The sequence below is a fragment of the Tachypleus tridentatus genome, chromosome 10 (assembly GCF_004210375.1).
Source record: "Tachypleus tridentatus isolate NWPU-2018 chromosome 10, ASM421037v1, whole genome shotgun sequence".
In the NCBI taxonomy this organism is placed as follows: Eukaryota; Metazoa; Arthropoda; class Merostomata; order Xiphosura; family Limulidae; genus Tachypleus; species Tachypleus tridentatus.
In genome coordinates this window covers 11814998-11833055 of record NC_134834.1, presented here as the reverse complement: position 1 = coordinate 11833055, position 18058 = coordinate 11814998, and the positions used below count along the sequence as shown (strand labels likewise).

Below are 18058 nucleotides of genomic sequence, written 5' to 3'. Positions count from 1 at the left end.
TTGATAAAATTATGTGATACAAACTGAAACAACAGTTATCACTTTTAATAAAATTATGTGATACAAACTAAGACAATAATTACTACTTTTGATAAAATTATGTGACACAAACTAAGACAATAATTACTACTTTTGATAGAATTATATGACACAAACTAAGACAATAATTACTACTTTTGATAAAAGTATGTGACACAAACTAAGACAATAATTACTACTTTTGATAGAATTATATGACACAAACTAAGACAATAATTACTACTTTTGATAAAAGTATGTGACACAAACTAAGACAATAATTACTACTTTTGATAAAAGTATGTGACACAAACTAAGACAATAATTATCAGGTTTAATAAGCATTCTTAAGTGCAGTACTCAACACATTTAGTAAATACATCAGTTGTTTTCTCATTTTTAAATAAAGTTATTCAAGGAATCGTCGACCACTACATTTGTTTATTATACTGTATGTATTAGTGTGAACATAACTAAATGGAGGAACACCCAGTGGGGTATGTACCTCCATCGTACACCGTTGATCATATTCAGCCCCAAAAATATACGAAAATACATCAGTGTATTTGTCGTTATCAAAATACACGGACCATGAGGGCTTATAGTTTCATCAAAATTCGATCAGTTTTGAATAAGTTATAGAGCAAATGTAATGTGAAAAATCGGTCCTCATGTTAACAGGTAGAGATATGTTGGACTTTCGTGACCCTGCTGTGACCTTGACTTCCCCAAAACCAGTCAATTCTAAGGTGAGTCCTAGTCCAAATATGTACCAACTTTCGTTCAAATTCATTCATCTATTTTTGCGAAGTCTTGCCAACAATCACACAGAGGTGAAAACATAACCTCCGTTCACCTTCTATTCCTAAGTTAACCAGTAATTGTAACCAGGGAATATTCTCTATTAGCATGGTTAAATATTACTGTTGTTCAGAAAGTAACTCTGATGCCCAATTATGGTTTTATGTGTTAGAATGGTTCACTAAAGCCTGTTTGACCTACGAAACCAACATAAGATTAACAGAGAAAATTTAACTTTAATGATGAAAGAAAGTGCTGTTTCTAATGTTGTTTTTAATGTATTTCACACAATTCATAGGAAATCAAGTTTAAAAACTGAAGATAAATGGGTTAATTTTTCACTAATAGAAACATTCACTTACATAAAATTTAAGAACAACTAACATATTATAGACTGGTTTTAAAACCATTTCAGTACCTCAGCAATAAGTGTAAGGGCTTGTAACGCTAAATTTGGGTTTCGATACCTGCATTTTTCAGAGTATAGATAATCTATTTGCTCTTAACAACAAATAAAAAAAATTAAAATCTACTCATCTTATAGAGCACTGTCTATCTTACAGGCCCGGCATGGCCAGGTGGTTAAGGCACTTCACTTCCTAATCTGAGGGTCGTAGGTTCGAATCCCCATCGCACCAATCATGCCCACCCTTTCCGGCGTGAGGGTATTACAATGTGACGGTCAATCCCACTATTCCTTGGTAAAAGAGTAATCCAAGAGTTGGCGGTGAGTGGTGATGACTAGCTGCCTTCCCTCTTGTCTCACACTGCTAAATTAGGACTGCTATCGCAGATAGTTCCCGAGTAGCTACATACTTGCTAAGTGGTAGTTAAATCGAAGGATTGTTTTAGTATAAAGTCGTGGTACGGAGGTTAGAGACCTTCTGGTACACAGCCCAATGGTTAGCGTGTTGTCGGTCTTTGGAGCTGAGGTTCCATAGTTCACGTCCCGTTACTCCTAACAAATATCGTGCCTCGACCTTTGAGGTTGTGCATGCGTTGTAAGAGTAACTGTCAAATCCTACTGTTCGGTCTTACAAGATACTCGTTCCATCAGGTCTATCACTTCAAAAGTAGGGACGGTTAGCGCTGATCGCCCTCGTGTTATTTAGCGCAAAATTCAAGAAACAAATATATTCATGATCGGGTGACGTCATAAGTAGCTTTTGGTTATGCTGTTCATTTTAAAAACCACGTAACCAATCTGACGAAAGTAATTATTAGTATTTTACCAGGGGACTCATTGGTACTGAACAAATAGATACTAAAAATAAGGGTTTGGTTTTGGTTTGAATTTCGCCAAAGTTCACAAAAAGGCCATCTGCGCTTGTCGCCCCTAATTTAGCAGTAAAAGACCGAAAGGAAGGCAGCTGGTCATCACCACCCACCTCTGAATCTCTTGGAATACTCTTTTACCAAATAATGATGGGATTGATCGTAACATTGTGACGCTCCTACGGCTGAAAAACAATGAGTTGAATGATTTCAACCTAGTTTTTGTTTATTCAACTAACATGGTTGGATTTAAAACGATGTTCCTTTATCCTATTGTAGGAGTTTATTTTAACTTGGACTAAGACTGCAGTACCTGGAAAGATGCGAACCTAAAACATCCAATCCATCTTCACTCTTTCTTAAGTCAAGCTTACATCAGAAAATTTATTGAAAGATGAAACGAATACTTAAACGTATATACGATGAAACCAGCGAAGCTCAGGAGAGTTCTAAGATTAGCACATCAACATCCACGAAAATTCAGTTTGAATAACACTGTAATAACAGACGAACTGTAATCTTAATGTTTATGTTTGTTTTACACACAAGGACTGTCTGTCCTTATTTTGAACTGATAGACTAAAGGAACAGTGATTAGTCACCAGCACCTACTGTCCATCCTTGGACTATTAATCGAATTCTGGGATCTTACCATTACTCTTATACAGCTTGAAGTACGATTTTTATGGTAATGAGACGCGATCCACGAATTCTTGGATTCATAAACCTTCACGCAAACCGCTAAGCCACGTCCGGTTCCATAAAATCCACAAATGGAGAATTCGTCCTCCTTATGAGATTTGACATGTGAGAGATGTGCCCCCCAATTCGTCATATCACGAACTCAGTGACGTATTTAGGTAGGGGCTGGAGAGGGCTCAGCTACAGGGCAGATGGTGTTATTGGGGGCCCAATGATAATTTTATTATATGTAAAATTACTTCGGATATAAGGCTTATAAAAGGTATTAGCCCCTGGGCCCACACAACCTTAAATCCGCCACTGGATGAGCTGATATTGGATTATGCTTTTCTTACACGACAAGGAAATGGATTCCTTCTTGATAAATGTTATGCCATCACTTACACAAACATGCAACATGAAATGTTTGAAACTTTGTTTTACTGCTCCAGCTCGGTTTATTACAGAGAAACAAGCAACTGTAAATCGATCTATCCGTACACGTATTTTCAAGACAGTTTTAATTCGAGAAGACCCGGTAGGGTCAGCTGGTTAGAGCGATCGACTCGTGACCTTAAGGTGGCGGGCTCGAATCCCCGTCACACCAAACATGCTCGCCCTTTCAGCCTTGGGGGCGTTATATTGTGACGGTCAATCCCACTATTATTTGATAAAAGAGTTGGCGGTGAGTGGTGATGACTAGTTGCCTACCCTCTAGTCTTACACTGCAAAATTAGGGACGGCTAACGCAGATAGCCCTCGTGTACCTTAGCGCGAAATTCGAAACAAACCAATCATTTCAATAACAATTATAACCAAAAGGTTTAGATTCAATACTTCATATTTACAGTGTGAATATTTGATTGGCATACTTCGTGAACATTCATAAAGTAGGTCAACTTTACAATCTTTTGTTTGTTTCTGAATTTCGCACAAAGCTACACGAGGGCTATCTACGCTAGCCGTCCCTAATTTAACAGTGTAAGACTAGAGGAAAAGCAGCTAGTCATCATTACCCACCGCCAACTCTGGGGCTACTCTTTTACCAACGAATAGTGGGATTGATCGTCGAATTATAACACCTCTACGGCTGAAAGAACGGGCATGTTTGGTGTGACGGAGTCGAGCGCCCTAACCATGCTGGGCCTGTTTTCATGCCCTAACCACGCTGGGCCTGTTTTCATGCCCTAACCACGCTGGGCCTGTTTTCATTCCCTAACCATGCTGGGCCTGTTTTCATAACTGGACAAAAACTGGGGATACTGAAAAGTTTGAAATTTTTTGGAAGACTTCATGTAGACAAATCTGGTGAATAAAATTTTACAGAGCCCTCTAGTGGCACAACGGTATGTCTGCGGACTGACGCAGCTATAAACAGGGTTTTGATACCCGTGGTGGGCAGAGCACAGATAGCCCATTGTGTAGTTTTGTGCATAATTATTAAACAAGTTTTACAAAACTGTTCTAGATGTACATAATGTTTTAAGATTCGTATTTAGACAATCATTCGCTAAATTTACTGATTTCTATAGAAAGGCCCCGGCATGGCCAGATGGGCTAAGGCGTGTGACTCGTAATCTGAGGGTCCCGGGTTCGAATCCCTGTCACACCAAACATGCTCGCCCTTTCAACCGTGGGGGCGTTATAATGTTCGGTCAATCCCACTATTTGTTGGTAAAAGTGTAGCCCAAGAGTTAGCGGTGGGTGGTGATGACTAGTTGCCTTCCCTCTAGCCTTACACTGCTAAATTAGGGACGGCTAGCGCAGATAGCCATCGTGTAGCTATACGTAAAATTTCCAAACAAGCAAACAAATTTAACGTGGTTAGAATGTTATTATCATATACGTATTGAACGATGTTAATATATTAGGCCTACTATGCTTTTAAAACTGCATATACTGCAAGTCTTCGGTGGGTACGGTGAACTTAACGTGGTTAGAATATTAAAGTATAACCTATCTAAGCTGGAAACATGTACAAGTCGGAAAAATTTTGCAGTATTATCTTAAGGTTTCTCTCATAGAAGGCCCTCTATATGACGAAACCTGCGTAACGTGGACGGAAAACTATCTTTCACCAACCTCATCTGTTAACATGTAGGATCAGAACCTGAGTAAGGGGTTTAATTAATAATTTGTTTAAAAATTTTTTAATTTGTTAAATATTAATTTCTTGTTTAATTAATAATTTGTTTAAATATTAATAATTTCTTGTTTAATTAAAAATTTGTTTGAATATTAATAAATTCTTGTTTAATAAATAATTTGTTTAAATATTAATAAATTCTTGTTTAATTAATAATTTGTTTAAATATTAATAAATTCTTGTTTAATTAATAATTTGTTTAAATATTAATAAATTCTTGTTTAATTAATAATTTGTTTAAATATTAATAAATTCTCGGACATTTTGTTACAGTAAGTATTGGTTAAATATATTCTGTTCTTTTTACTGCCGTCATTATTTTTACAGTTAAACTAAATTCATGATTTCCAGAAATATATTTGTCTTTTAAGTGAAAAATTTTACTCTTTAAATAATTCTCACGAAAAAAATAAATTCCTATCTTCATTCATTTTAAAATTTAGGGAAAATTTAACATGGGTAAAAGTGAAAATCCGCGCTGTTTTAAAAATTTAAGGAAGAATGAACTTCCTGTGGAATAGAAAGCAAATAATAAAGTGTGGATGACAAGTCTTATATTAAAGGAATTTTTAACAAATTAAACAAAAGAATGGAACAAGAAAATATGAATATTCTACTTTTAATAGATAATACAACTTGTCACCCATGTACAACATCAGTTCTACAGCCACTAAATAATGGAATTATACAGTGTATAAAATTGAAGTACAGAAAACTGATGCTTCAGTATATTATTACAAACATGGACGACTGTAAGAGAACATCTGAAATGACCATGAAAACTGACGTGTTAGATACTATTGCATTTTTAAGTCATTTAATCAAATGTGTAATAAAGTGCTTTCGGAACTGTGGATTTTTTATTGATAATGGCGGAGATTGTGGAGAAGTTGTTTGTTATGACGATTCTAGTGGAATCCAAACTGATGGAGAAGATTGATTCAGATGATTCTGTGAACGTTCACAAGAATGTTTTTTACATAAACTGGTGAAACTGATTTAAAATCTATAATAGAATCACAAGATGGTAACGGTGTGCAAGATTCAGAAGATGAACAAAATGTAAAAGATAGTGAGAAAATAGAAATTCCTACTTTATCACAAGTGTTAAGTTGTATTAAGATTATCAAATTGTATACAAAAATGAAGGGGGGAAAATGAACTTCATGAAGAGTTCGTAGAATTGGTGTTCTCTTTTAACCACATGAGAAAGTCCATTGAAACAACGAGACAGTTGAAACTGGACACTTTCTTCAAATAAATTTAAGATTTTGTGTACTTATGTATATTTTGAATGTCTATTTTTGTTCTTATTCTAATAAATATAACATAAACAGTATAATAACTCTATTCACAGACGTCTTACTTCCCTTGAATTAAGCAAGTATAACGTTCCGTTTAAAAATTATATATAATTAATGAAATGCATGTTTAATAGGTCTAAACCAGAAAACCTGCTTAAGCCGGAAATTTTATCTGGTCCCATGCGTTTCCGCCTTAGACAGGTTTTACTGTATTATCATACATTTATTAAACGACGTTAATATATTAAGCCTACATGTATTTTTAACACTGCATATACTATGGCGTGAGTGAAATAAGTCGTCGTCAGAGGGCACGGTTAACTTAATGTAGTTGGAATATTATTGTCATATACTTATTCTAATACTAGAAAATTCCAAGTCACTGTATAACACATACAGTGTTATAAAATACAATAGGCCTGGTACTAATGTATGACAATTATAATTGAATTTTCTTCAGCTTTACCAGTTTGTAAAATGTGTTCATACCATAACCACTGTAGTCTGGTTCTTTTCTTCCGTTTTTACTTCGACTACAAATCTACAGTTTTGTTGTATCTTTAAAATAAACACTCTAGTTGCACCAAAGCTCTTGAACAGGTTGTAGTAACATGGTCAGGCGCGCGAAACAAACTCAGAAATTTGAGTCGTTCTGTTTTATATGGGCATGATTCACGTGAGTGAGTCTACCGTGAAACGTGAGAGTATATGGCAAGCACATTTGACCGATTGAACTGATACAAACTTGTGAAAAGAATTTTTTTATTATTCCATAACGTGCGAAATTTTGGGCTGTGGGTATATTATAAGGGCAACCAGTCCGACAAGAATATTACCGGGAGTTGGTGGTAGGTGGTGTTGATTAGGTGCCTTCTTATTATTCTGTTACTTCAAAACAACGGACAGATATAGCACAAGATAGCCCTCGTGCGGCTTTTCATAATATTCAACAAACAAACAAATGTCTTAAATTAATACAAGTCCGTTTTACTGTGTGGCAGTTGGTTTAAATTACATGTAGACAGGTGTGTTTATGTAGCTGTTTAATACAGCTGCGGCTAATGAATAAAATGTTTTGTATGTGAGAAAAACAGCGCCATCTGTTGGTTATTCTTTCAAATATTGCTAATGTTATCAAAGATGTGTTTTTTGTTACTGTTGTTTCATTCTATCTCGACAAATTCGTGGCTGCGGAGGATAGAACTATTTTCAATTTGATTTGTTGTGACTTTAGCACGTTACCTTTATCTATCGCCAGAGAACTGAGTCGCTTATTTTAGTGATGTAAGTAAGTAAACTTACCGCTAACCCAAGGCGGATGAAGACAGAATAGAACAGTGTTAGCAACACACCTACATGTTCTAAAAACACTCTAATAAGCCGAAAACCATATATATTTTGACATGGAACTATTCAAGGTATGAAGCCTTTCAAGATAGAACAGGTAATTTTAGAAACAAATTTAAAAAATTAGAGCCTCGTGAAACAGTTTTAATTATATAATTATTTTTAGTTTGTTTGTGCGTTTTCTTATAGCAAAGCCACATCGGACTATCTGCTGAGCCCACCGAGGGAATCGAACCGCTGATTTTAGCGTTGTAAATCCGTAGATATACCGCTGTACTAGCAGGAGGCAATTATTTTTAGAGTACAGATCTTTGCATGAGATAATCTGACCTGCTCTTATCTGTGCACCCTAGTGGCACAGCGGTATATCAGCGGACTTCCAACAAACTCTTATGTGCTAACGCTATTACTCTGTTTATTAATGAAACTTATAATTAAAAAACTAAATACGTAATAAAACAATATCCGTAATTTCGTTCTAAAAATTCTATATCCAAAATATTCCTTGATCTGTAATACTATGATTTATCTTTAACGATATTACAATTGTAATCTTGTTGATACTTACCTTATAAACATCATGTTGTTGTTGTTGTTTTGAATTAAGCACAAAGCTAAACAACGGGCTATCTGTGCTCTGCCCACCACGGGTATCGAACGTTTGTTGTCCGCAGACATTCCGCTGAGCTACTGGGAGGGGGTTAAACATCATGCCCAAGAAATTTGGAAACATTTTTGAAAAATCATACAGGGAAATGTTAAACATAGAAACACACGGTTTGTTGCACGTGCAAAAATAATTTGAGTTTTTTGTTGTTTTTTTTTTACAGTCCATATATATGTTGTATCCACAACAGAACTTTTTACTGTCACCATTACACTCTATGAAACATTACCCAGTCGTACTTGAGTTTCTTTGTCTGATCGCATAATATTTATTCAAATAATCCAAGATTTATCGATCTAACATATAATGCCTGCAAGAAAGCATAGCTTGAATTGTATGTGTGAAAATGATAGAATAAGGAAAACTGAAGCTATGAAAAGTAATACAAACGTTTTGTGGATTCAGGATAGTATTAACATGTTTATATAACAAACATGGCTTTCCAATTGCACAAGTGTAAATCGGGTTATTTTAACTAAATTTGTTTTAATATTTTACTTTTTTGTTACTTACGATAGGTCTCGTTCCTCAGTTGGTTAGCGGTAAGTTTACGGACTGACAACTAACATTTGGGGTTCGATTCCCGGCAATAAACGAGCACGGACAAGAGTAGCCTTCTTTTAGAACAATGAAGATGACGTCATGTGCACCACTCTTTCTGACTGTGGTAAGTATGTAGGCTTACGACACTAAAAGTCGCTTTTCGATAACTGTGATGGGCAGGAGGACACAGATAGGCAGTTGCTTAGAGAAGGTTTTTTTTGGAATTTCGCACAAAGCTACTCAAGGGCTATCTGTGCTAGCCGTCCCTAATTTAGCAGTGTAAGACTAGAGGGAAGGCAGCTAGTCATCACCACCCACCGCCAACTCTTGGGCTACTCTTTTACCAACGAATGGTGGGATTGACCGTAACATTATAACGCCTCCACGGCTGGGAGGGCGAGCATGTTTTGGCGCGACTCGGGCGCGAACCCGCGACCCTCAGATTACGAAGCGCACGCCTTAACGCGCTAAGCCATGCCAGGCCCTACTTAGAGAAGTGAAAACTGGTGTCGTAAGGGGTTTGATCCATGAATCTGAGTATCGGGGCCAACTATGCATCTACACCTGGTTTTGCGTTCCGTTACCAATACGTCTGCAAACTCACAAGCAAACAACCCGTTTCCACTTTAATGGTTACAAAGGAGAGTATTAGACTTGTAATTCGCATTTATATTATATAGAGTTATGTAAAGATATTAGGATAGTTTGTCTATTGACCAGTTCAACAACTTTTGAGGCCCGGGATGACCAGGTGGATAAGGCACTCGACTCGTAATCCGAGGGTCGCGGGTTCGAATACCCATCACAAACATGCTCGCACTTTTGGTCGTTATAATGTAATGATCAATCTCATCATTCGTTGGTAAAAGAGTAGCCCAAGAGTTGGCAGTTTTTGGTAATGAGTAACTGCCTTTTCTCTTGTCTAACACTGTTAAATTAGGTACGACTATTGCAGATAGCCCTCGTGAAGCTTTGCGCGAAATTCAAGACAAACCAAACCGAATAATTGGATTTGAACGTCAATCTTATAGCTCTCCTACCCCCCTCTCCCCCATGTTTGGAGAGTGTTCGTTTAGAAAAGGAACGCGTAGCGACATCTTTGGATGGTAATCACTAGGCCTCGTTCGACTCGTGCAAATAAAAATAACATTAATGAAAATTTTAAAATTGATGTTTTTAGTGCCTAAAATCTTTGTAAAAAGAAGAAAAAACAAGATTTATAATTACTTTCTCGTTGTACCAAGGCTGACAAAATATTGATACTTCATAGATATATTGCCATCGGCATAATTATTAGATATCACTAGGAATAAATTAGTAAGATAATGTATATAAATAACCTAATCAGTATTTCAGATTACTACCTCACAAACATAGGTAATTAAGTTGAAGAAAATCTCTACATGAAATTAAATTTATTCAATTACATGTAAAAGTAAAATAAAAATCACACAGAATTCAGTTTCATCGCATTTGGTTTAAATAGTGAACCCAAGTAAATATATATAAATATATTGTTAGAGTGCAAATAATATTAAAATTACAGAGGGCGTTAAAGAACCACAACAACAGCTATGGAGCCTTAACTACGAAGAATGTTTCCATTGGTGATGACTAATTGCCCAAGTATCTTAATAGTTCAGAATATATTTCAGTTCAAAGTTTGTATGAATGGAGTTACCGAAATACCATTTTGAAATATTTTTTTTGTCTGTTTGAAATGTGCAGTAGTGGTTTGGAGACGTAAATATTATTTCTAAGTAAATTAACGTAACTCTAAGTTGTAACAGTATCTAAAGTGAGTAAAACACTACGTGATACCGAAATTCTGTGTTTTTGTACGTTTGTATCGAACACGTAATGTCCATGACATGTAGACTCCATTGTAAATATAAAACTATTTACTCTAGTTTTGACTTTAGTTCAAGTGTTACTGATTAGTACATTATTATTATTGAACTTATGTAAATTAATTAATGTTAGTCTGTGTAAATTAATTTGATGGTAATTATATATTTTGTAACTACAGTAATAATTGAGACTAAATCTCTCCATTTGAATCTCTAAATAATACATAAATTGTTTTGTGGTAAATGAACATGTCTCTTTTTAAAGTGCTGTTTAAAATATGAAACTTTCCATGATACTTTGTTGGTAGGTAAGTTCTTGAATTTGTTTTTATGGCAGCTTTTAAGAATCTAGTTAGCATGTTCATTCTTAGGTAACAAGAATGTATAATGAAAGGCATATTGTTAACGGTTCTTATTTTATTCTGTCAATGTGAACAGATTCTGACCTATTTACACCAATATACCTGTCTCAAGTTTGTTTTTGTATGAGTAACTTATAGTGCATTTCAACAAAATTACTACTATAAAAATTACTTAAGCACAGTAATATCTGTTATTTACCAACCTAATTAATCAATAGATTTAAGCATATTTGAGCTTTTATAGTTATTATTTTGTATGAGTAGATAAATTGAAATGTAACTCATAAACTTTGTGAAATTTCAAATGTTGACACTTTAGTTATATGGAACGTTAAGAAACTTTAAATATTATAGTATGCAAGTTAAACCTCTTATCAGGCCTACACTTAATGTTGAATGATTGAACTTCAGACATTGAGGACAGTTCGTGGTGAAAAACTTTATAAACAGATGAGTTTGTTACTTGACCTTAATGTATACAGAGGGTATGTAATTGTTATTTACTGAGATACATTTGAAATTTTGTATACTGCATATAGATTTGTCTATATGTGGTTAGATGGCAAGATACTATCATGGTTTACCCAAGCCCAATAATTAAATCATTCACAGTTTACAATGAATAATTTTGTTTTATTAATCAAGATATTAAGAGCATGGGCTAAAGTTAGAAAGTACAAGAACTTGAAATTTTGTATGTATAACAATAGAAAACTTGTGAATTAAGTAGTAATTTACAGTAAAACTTAAAGACTGTAATACTGTTAAAGCCCTCTAGAGCAAGGGTCCCCAACCTTTGGCACTCATGACCCCTTACCTAAAAGTTTGAAACCCATGTGACCCCTACTTAGGGCTTACTATCAGCAGCTTAATTTTTCTTTTATTTTCTGTGAAGGAGAGGGAAAGAAACATCTAAAAAAATATTTAAAAATTCTGTAATTATTTATTAACAAATTAAATCACATTGGTCCAACCTGAATTCACTAAAAGAACATATATTTCTTAAAATAATATTAACATAGGTTTGAACAGCTATCCAACCCAGCTAGTGAGATGCCTGATGTTGCATTTCAGCAGCAAGCTTTGAAATTCGTGGCGGCGTTTGTTAGAGCCAGTTTCATGTCATCTCCAACATCCAATCTGTTCCTATTTTTTTGTTTTATATTGACAAGAGTGGAAAATCCTGCCTCACACAAGTAAGTAGAAGCAAATGGAACAAGGACACGTAAAGCTATCATGCTGACTTTGGAGTATGACTGATACATAGCGCACCAGAACTGAGTCACGGATTTCACCTTGAAGAGATCACGAGCTGAAGAGTCGTTCCTTAGATCCAGAAATTCATCTTGGATATCATCTGGGATGCTGGATACATCAAGTTCAGTACAAAATGGGTTCCTTACCAGGGCCTCCTGTTCCTGTGATAGCTCAGGAAAGTAACGCTCGACTTCCTTTTCTAGAGACTGAAGATGTTCGATAATCTCATCCTTGAGGAACTGATCCAGTTGGATCTGAGACTCACCCGTCACTCCACAAAGTTTTTCAAACATAGCGATGTTTCCAAGATTGATTTTCCGACACCAGTTCTGCAGTTTGGAAACAAAGGCCCGAAGACTATCTTGAAAAAGGAGAACATGTGTTTCCCTTCCTTGAAACTTCAAATTGAGCTTGTTCAGCTGGTCCAAAATGTCGGCTAGGTACGCAACCCTTTTATTCCATGCTTCATCTTTGAAGTGAGCTAAAAGATCTTTCCTTTCTTGAGTCTCCAGGAATAGCTTTATTTCATCTTTCATTTCAAAGACACGATTAATAACGTTTCCTTTCGACAACCAATGTACTGCTGTGTAGAAGAGAAGGACTTCGTGGTCAACATTCATGTCTTTGCATAGTTCTTTGAATAGGCAAGTGTTGAGTCTTCACATAATTTACAATTTTGATTACAGATTTAAGCACTTCCTGCAGAGAGGCAGGGAGAGTCTTACTGGCGAGAGCATATTGGTGAATCATGCAGTGCTTGAGGTGCTAGCTTCTTCACTCTCGACTGGAATCCTGATTTCGGTCCCAGCATAGCCGGTTCCCCATCCGTACAAACCCCACACACGTTTTCCCATTGAAGATCTTCGTCTTGAAAAAAAGTTGAAACTTTTTCCATGACATCATCAGCTTTTGTTGTGGTTTCAAGTGCACTGCAGAATAAGAATTCGTCTTTGATGTCACCTGACTTAATGTATCTCACGAAGACAAGCAACTGAGAACATGAACTTACAGCTAAACAGACACACAAGCATCACATTACGCGCTGCACTCACATACTCGCTACTCACTAGTACACACATATATAGAGTTGCAGACACATACACATTCACACAGGCACATTCACTCACAGGCACGCTGCACATACACCCATAATATCACCTAATGACATTGAACTAACGTAGCACACGTTTTGCTTTGCACCAAAACAAAAAAAATGTAAGAGCATGAAAATGTAATTGATGAAATAAAATTAATGTTATCCCAAGCTACTTCTAACAAGGCTACGCGACTCCCCTGCCAAAGCTTTGCGACCCCCTGGGGGGTCGCGACCCACCGGTTGGGAACCCCTGCTCTAGAGGTCATTGCATTGTGTGTTTTGTAACTGCTTCCATTAGGCCTAGATTATGGTTTGTAATAAATCCTTAAAATATTTATAAACATTATTGTGTGTATAACATGTCTTATAAATAAGATGGAAACAAGATGGTCAATTCTGAGCTTGTTAACAAAAAGGAAGTTCAAAACTCATAAGATCACGTAACATTTCCTGAGGGTTTTCAAGGAATCATAAGATCACGTAACATTTCCCTGAGGGTTTTCAAGGAAGCATAAGATCACGTAACATTTCCCTGAGGGTTTTCAAGGAATAATAAGATCACGTAACATTTCCCTGAGGGTTTTCAAGGATCATAATTTCCCTGAGGGTTTTCAATGAATCATAAGATCACGTAACATTTCCCTGAGGGTTTTCAAGGAATCATAAGATCACGTAATATTTCCCTGAGGGTTTTCAAGGAATCATAAGATCACGTAATATTTTCCTGAGGGTTTTCAAGGAAGTTAATGATTGGATATGCAGTCACTTGCTAACATATTTTGTAAGCCCTTTCAAAGGAGGTTATAAGGATTATTCAGGTAATTGTAGGCTTATTACTCCTATGTAGTGATGGGAAAAGGTTTTGAAGTCTGATAAGAGATACTTTGCCAAGTCATTTTGGAAAGTTCAACACTTTGTTGGATAGTCAAAATGGTGTCACTGGAGGAAAAATCTTTGGTTACTAATCTTTGGAGAGGTTGTTACTAATGAAGATAAGGGTAAGTGTGTGTGTATTTGGAGTATCTGGATTGTCAGAAAGCATTCGACAAAATGCCACTTAAAAGGCTTGTTATAAAGAGTTTCTCTGTAAGAGTTGGGGATAAGTTGACTCCTTGGATAGAAAACAAGCTGAATGGAAACTGGATTAAAATCATAAATGGATTTTCTGAGAGCTCAGTGATTTATGTCAGTTACATAGATGGAGGAATGGTCAGTAAGTTACTTAAATTTGCTAGTGATATTAAAGTCCTGGGTGTTGCTGGCTGTAAAGAGGAAGTTACTGATTTACAAAAGGAGTTAGATCATTTAGTGAGTTGGACAAACAAATGAAATGTGGTTTTTAATTATAATAAATACAAGGTAGTATGTGTGAAATACTGCAATATGAATCATTGGCATAATTTTGATGGGAATAACCGTAACAGTGTTATGGAAGAACATGATACTGATGTAGTAGTTTATCAGACTTTTAAACCACCTCAGTAATATGCTGTTGATAATGGTACAGGAAATATGATTTCATATTGTAACTAGACATATACTGAGAATAAAGTTTGAAGATGTTATAATTTAATTATATGGGTCACTTCTTAGGCCTAATTAGGCCTTTAGTGTTTTGTCTCCTTACCATAGAGAGAGCATTGAATTGTTGGACAAGATTCAGAGGAAGACTACTTGGAAGGTACCTGAGATAGAGGGGGGGTGTCATGAGAAGACAGGTTAATATCTCTTAAAGTTGTTTTCTCTTGAAAAAGAAGAGATAAAAGAGGGTTTGATTGAAGTGTTTAAGGGAACTGACTCATTATTTTTTACCAAATTTAATTAACTAGGACTAGGGTAGGATAGGGGCCTTTTTCAGTTAAAATAGTTTTATATTTCTAACAGGGTAATTGGCCCTCAAAATGAAATGCCTCTAAATGTAGTGGATACAAGAAATGTAAGAGAGAGCTTGATAAATATTTAAATGAAAGTTTTGGGATTCAGTTTTTAGTTTGGTTGTTTTCGTAAGTTTAGTTTGGTAGATGGGACAGCACAGGTGGACCAACAGGACCTTTGCTGTCCATAAATTTTATGTTAAAACCTTTTTTTTCTCTTTTTTTTATAACAACTTAAGTATATTTTAGTAACTTTAGGTTAGTAACTTATAATTTTTATTGTTTGAAACATTTGCAATTCTGACAAATAAACTTATAAATGTAATATGTACATGGGTGTTCTTTAGATTCTGATTTTTCTGGAGCTAGGAGAACTGAATTGAGTGTAATATATCCATTAAGCTGCTGTATAAACGAACCAGTGATCATGTCCAGATGTGAAGATTTATAAGAGAAACAATTGTTGATGTGCTTGTCTCACTTGGCAGTCAGAAATTAACAAGTGTGAAGTCAGTTAGAAATACAAGAGTTGTTGAGAATCGGGAAATAATTCTCTTTGGAGGAAGATATCTCAGGAAATAATTCTCTTTGGAGGAAGATATCTTGTTTGCCGTTTATCGACCAATGGAATTTCCCTTCACTGTACACTCTTTATTTCCAGTTTTAATATCCAAAGTAAACTGTCATCTTCAAGTGGAACCTGTAACCTCAGTTACACCAGACCATAATGACAATATTCAAGAAACATTCAGTAAACGTAAAGAGGAGAGCAGTTCTCACAACAAACTTTCAAACGGAAGGTTAGCATTTGAAGTTTTCTTGTCTTGAAAGATTGGTTTAAAATACTAAAATAAATCTTTATTAGGATAGTGGTTGTCACTTATGTTTTCTTTTTTTTCACAGATTGTTGTTTGATCCATTTTACCTTATCTCAGTTTTAATTGGAGATACCCGATGAATATTCTAACCACCTGAACTGAGATATGTTTTTGTAAACATTTTCTGTATACTATTTCAACTGCTCGGTTTTATTTTATTAACTGAGGAAGTGTAAAACTGTGTTCTTGAAATTTTGTTTTCTTTGACACAGCTTGTATTACTGCTTTATATCTGGCTATAATTTTCAGCTATAAGTAGTGGCTCCAATTTGGATATTCATTTTTTTTTTCATTTCTTAAAATAACAAACATTATTGAAACATTTGAGTTTTTACCCTATTTTTATTTTCCAAACATTTTTCAATCTGTTTTTTCTCCAACTTTGGCTTAGCCTCCACTAGTGCTTGGTTTATGGTCTTCATTTTCCGTTATTGCCAGATGTAGCATACACACACATGTATACAGTTCTGTTTTCTTTATTAATCTTTGGCTATTATTAGGTTTTGACTCAGGTTTTGGTTTGTTTTAAACTCAAATTTCTGCATATATATATATTTATTTTACAGTTTTGTTCCAATACTAAAAAAATACATTACTTGAACATAATTTAAAAAAAAATTTATATTCAAGAAGTATGAAACCTAAAAATGTTTTTTATTTTCCTTGTCTGGTTCTACTGTATTTTTGGTTCAGTTTTCAGTCCTTTAGAAACCTTTTATGTGTTGTTTTTGTATTTTGTGTTTTTCTGAGTTGATATATCAAGTTTTCTTGACTTAGGGTAGGTTAGGGACTCACAAACATTTTATCTGTTTTTGTATGGCTTTGTTTCTCTGTTTTTAATGTTCTTATTCTATCTGTGACCATTTTATAACTAACATCGTTTTTTTTGCTGAGGTCATATGTTATTTTATGGAGTTGTATAAAGTTTGTCATTGGAGAGTTAACTTTATTTCTTTTTGGTTTGTTTTTCTGTTGGATACGTTAATCTGCCACTAATATGTTTCTTGTTTGACATAACTTCAGTTTGATTACTTTGGATGCCTTAAAGTTCTTCTGTGCATATTTTGCTTGGCTTTTCCATAGCTTTAAATGTTTCTCTATGGCTTCTATTCTTCACAAAAACAGCTCTTTTCTCACAACTTGTATTAATAGTAGTTCGATATGCTTCCCTGATTGAAAAATTTATGATTTTTGTGAACAGAGAAAGAAAACCTCACCAGTATTTTAGTTATATTTATGAAAATTTGAATGTTCAGTATGTTATAAATAGAAATGATTGTGCAGTCATTAAGTTAATGTTGGTATTTAAATAACTTTAATACAATTTATTTTAAAGGACGTAAGTTTGTTTTCATGTAATTGTAAGGGACCTTAAGGTCTGACTTGACAGCAACTATATTACTGAATCATGATACATTACGGGGTATATATACATGTAACAGTTATTCAAATATGTCTTTTCAGATCAGATATTCAGAGACTCAAGCACGTAATTGATGCCTTAGGTGAAGCTTCTGCAGTGGTACGTTATTTTTGTTACTAATGAAAGAAGGAAAACCTCAGAAAAATTGACACACGTCTGTTTTTTTTTATTATTTCACTGTCAACTAAGAAAAACAATCCTCCCTTCAACATTTTGTATAATGTTTTTAAAGCTGGTTTTATGTACGAACATTGTATATATATGTGATTTTTTTGTTGCTTGTGAATAGTACTGTGTATATTTAAAACAAATATTAGGAACTTATGATGGTTTGTGGTTCCCTGGGGTGTAACATATCGCTACATTCCTTTCTGTAGGCACAGGGATTACAAAGTGCAATCACAAATGCTTCAAAACTTCAAAATTCAAATCACTGGATGTACGTAATGAAAAATTCAGAAACCAACAAGTGAGTACTGGTATTCTTGTAGAAAATTCCAGAAATTAATCAAAGCCTTTATAATAACTAGATAAAA

At 34.9% G+C, this 18058-nt stretch overlaps 1 protein-coding gene across 10 annotated transcripts in view; it reads left to right on the top strand.

The window, feature by feature from the left end:
• Positions 1 to 10336: 10336 nt before the first annotated feature.
• The window catches only part of LOC143228749 (alpha-tubulin N-acetyltransferase 1-like), a 37098-nt gene continuing 29376 nt past the window's right edge, over positions 10337 to 18058 (top strand). For 4 of the 10 annotated variants that reach the window (XR_013015446.1, XM_076460055.1, XM_076460056.1 and 1 more), the window contains exons 1-4: positions 10358 to 10580; positions 15569 to 16021; positions 17564 to 17621; positions 17900 to 17991. Coding sequence is in view for 9 of the 10 variants with exons in the window: in XM_076460055.1 (XP_076316170.1) it covers positions 15846 to 16021; positions 17564 to 17621; positions 17900 to 17991 (326 nt within the window). In the remaining variant the exon portion in view is untranslated. Of the gene's footprint in view, positions 10581 to 14322; positions 16022 to 17563; positions 17622 to 17899; positions 17992 to 18058 lie in introns of those variants that run through there. The other 6 variants (XM_076460051.1, XM_076460052.1, XM_076460054.1 and 3 more) reach the window with 6 other exon arrangements.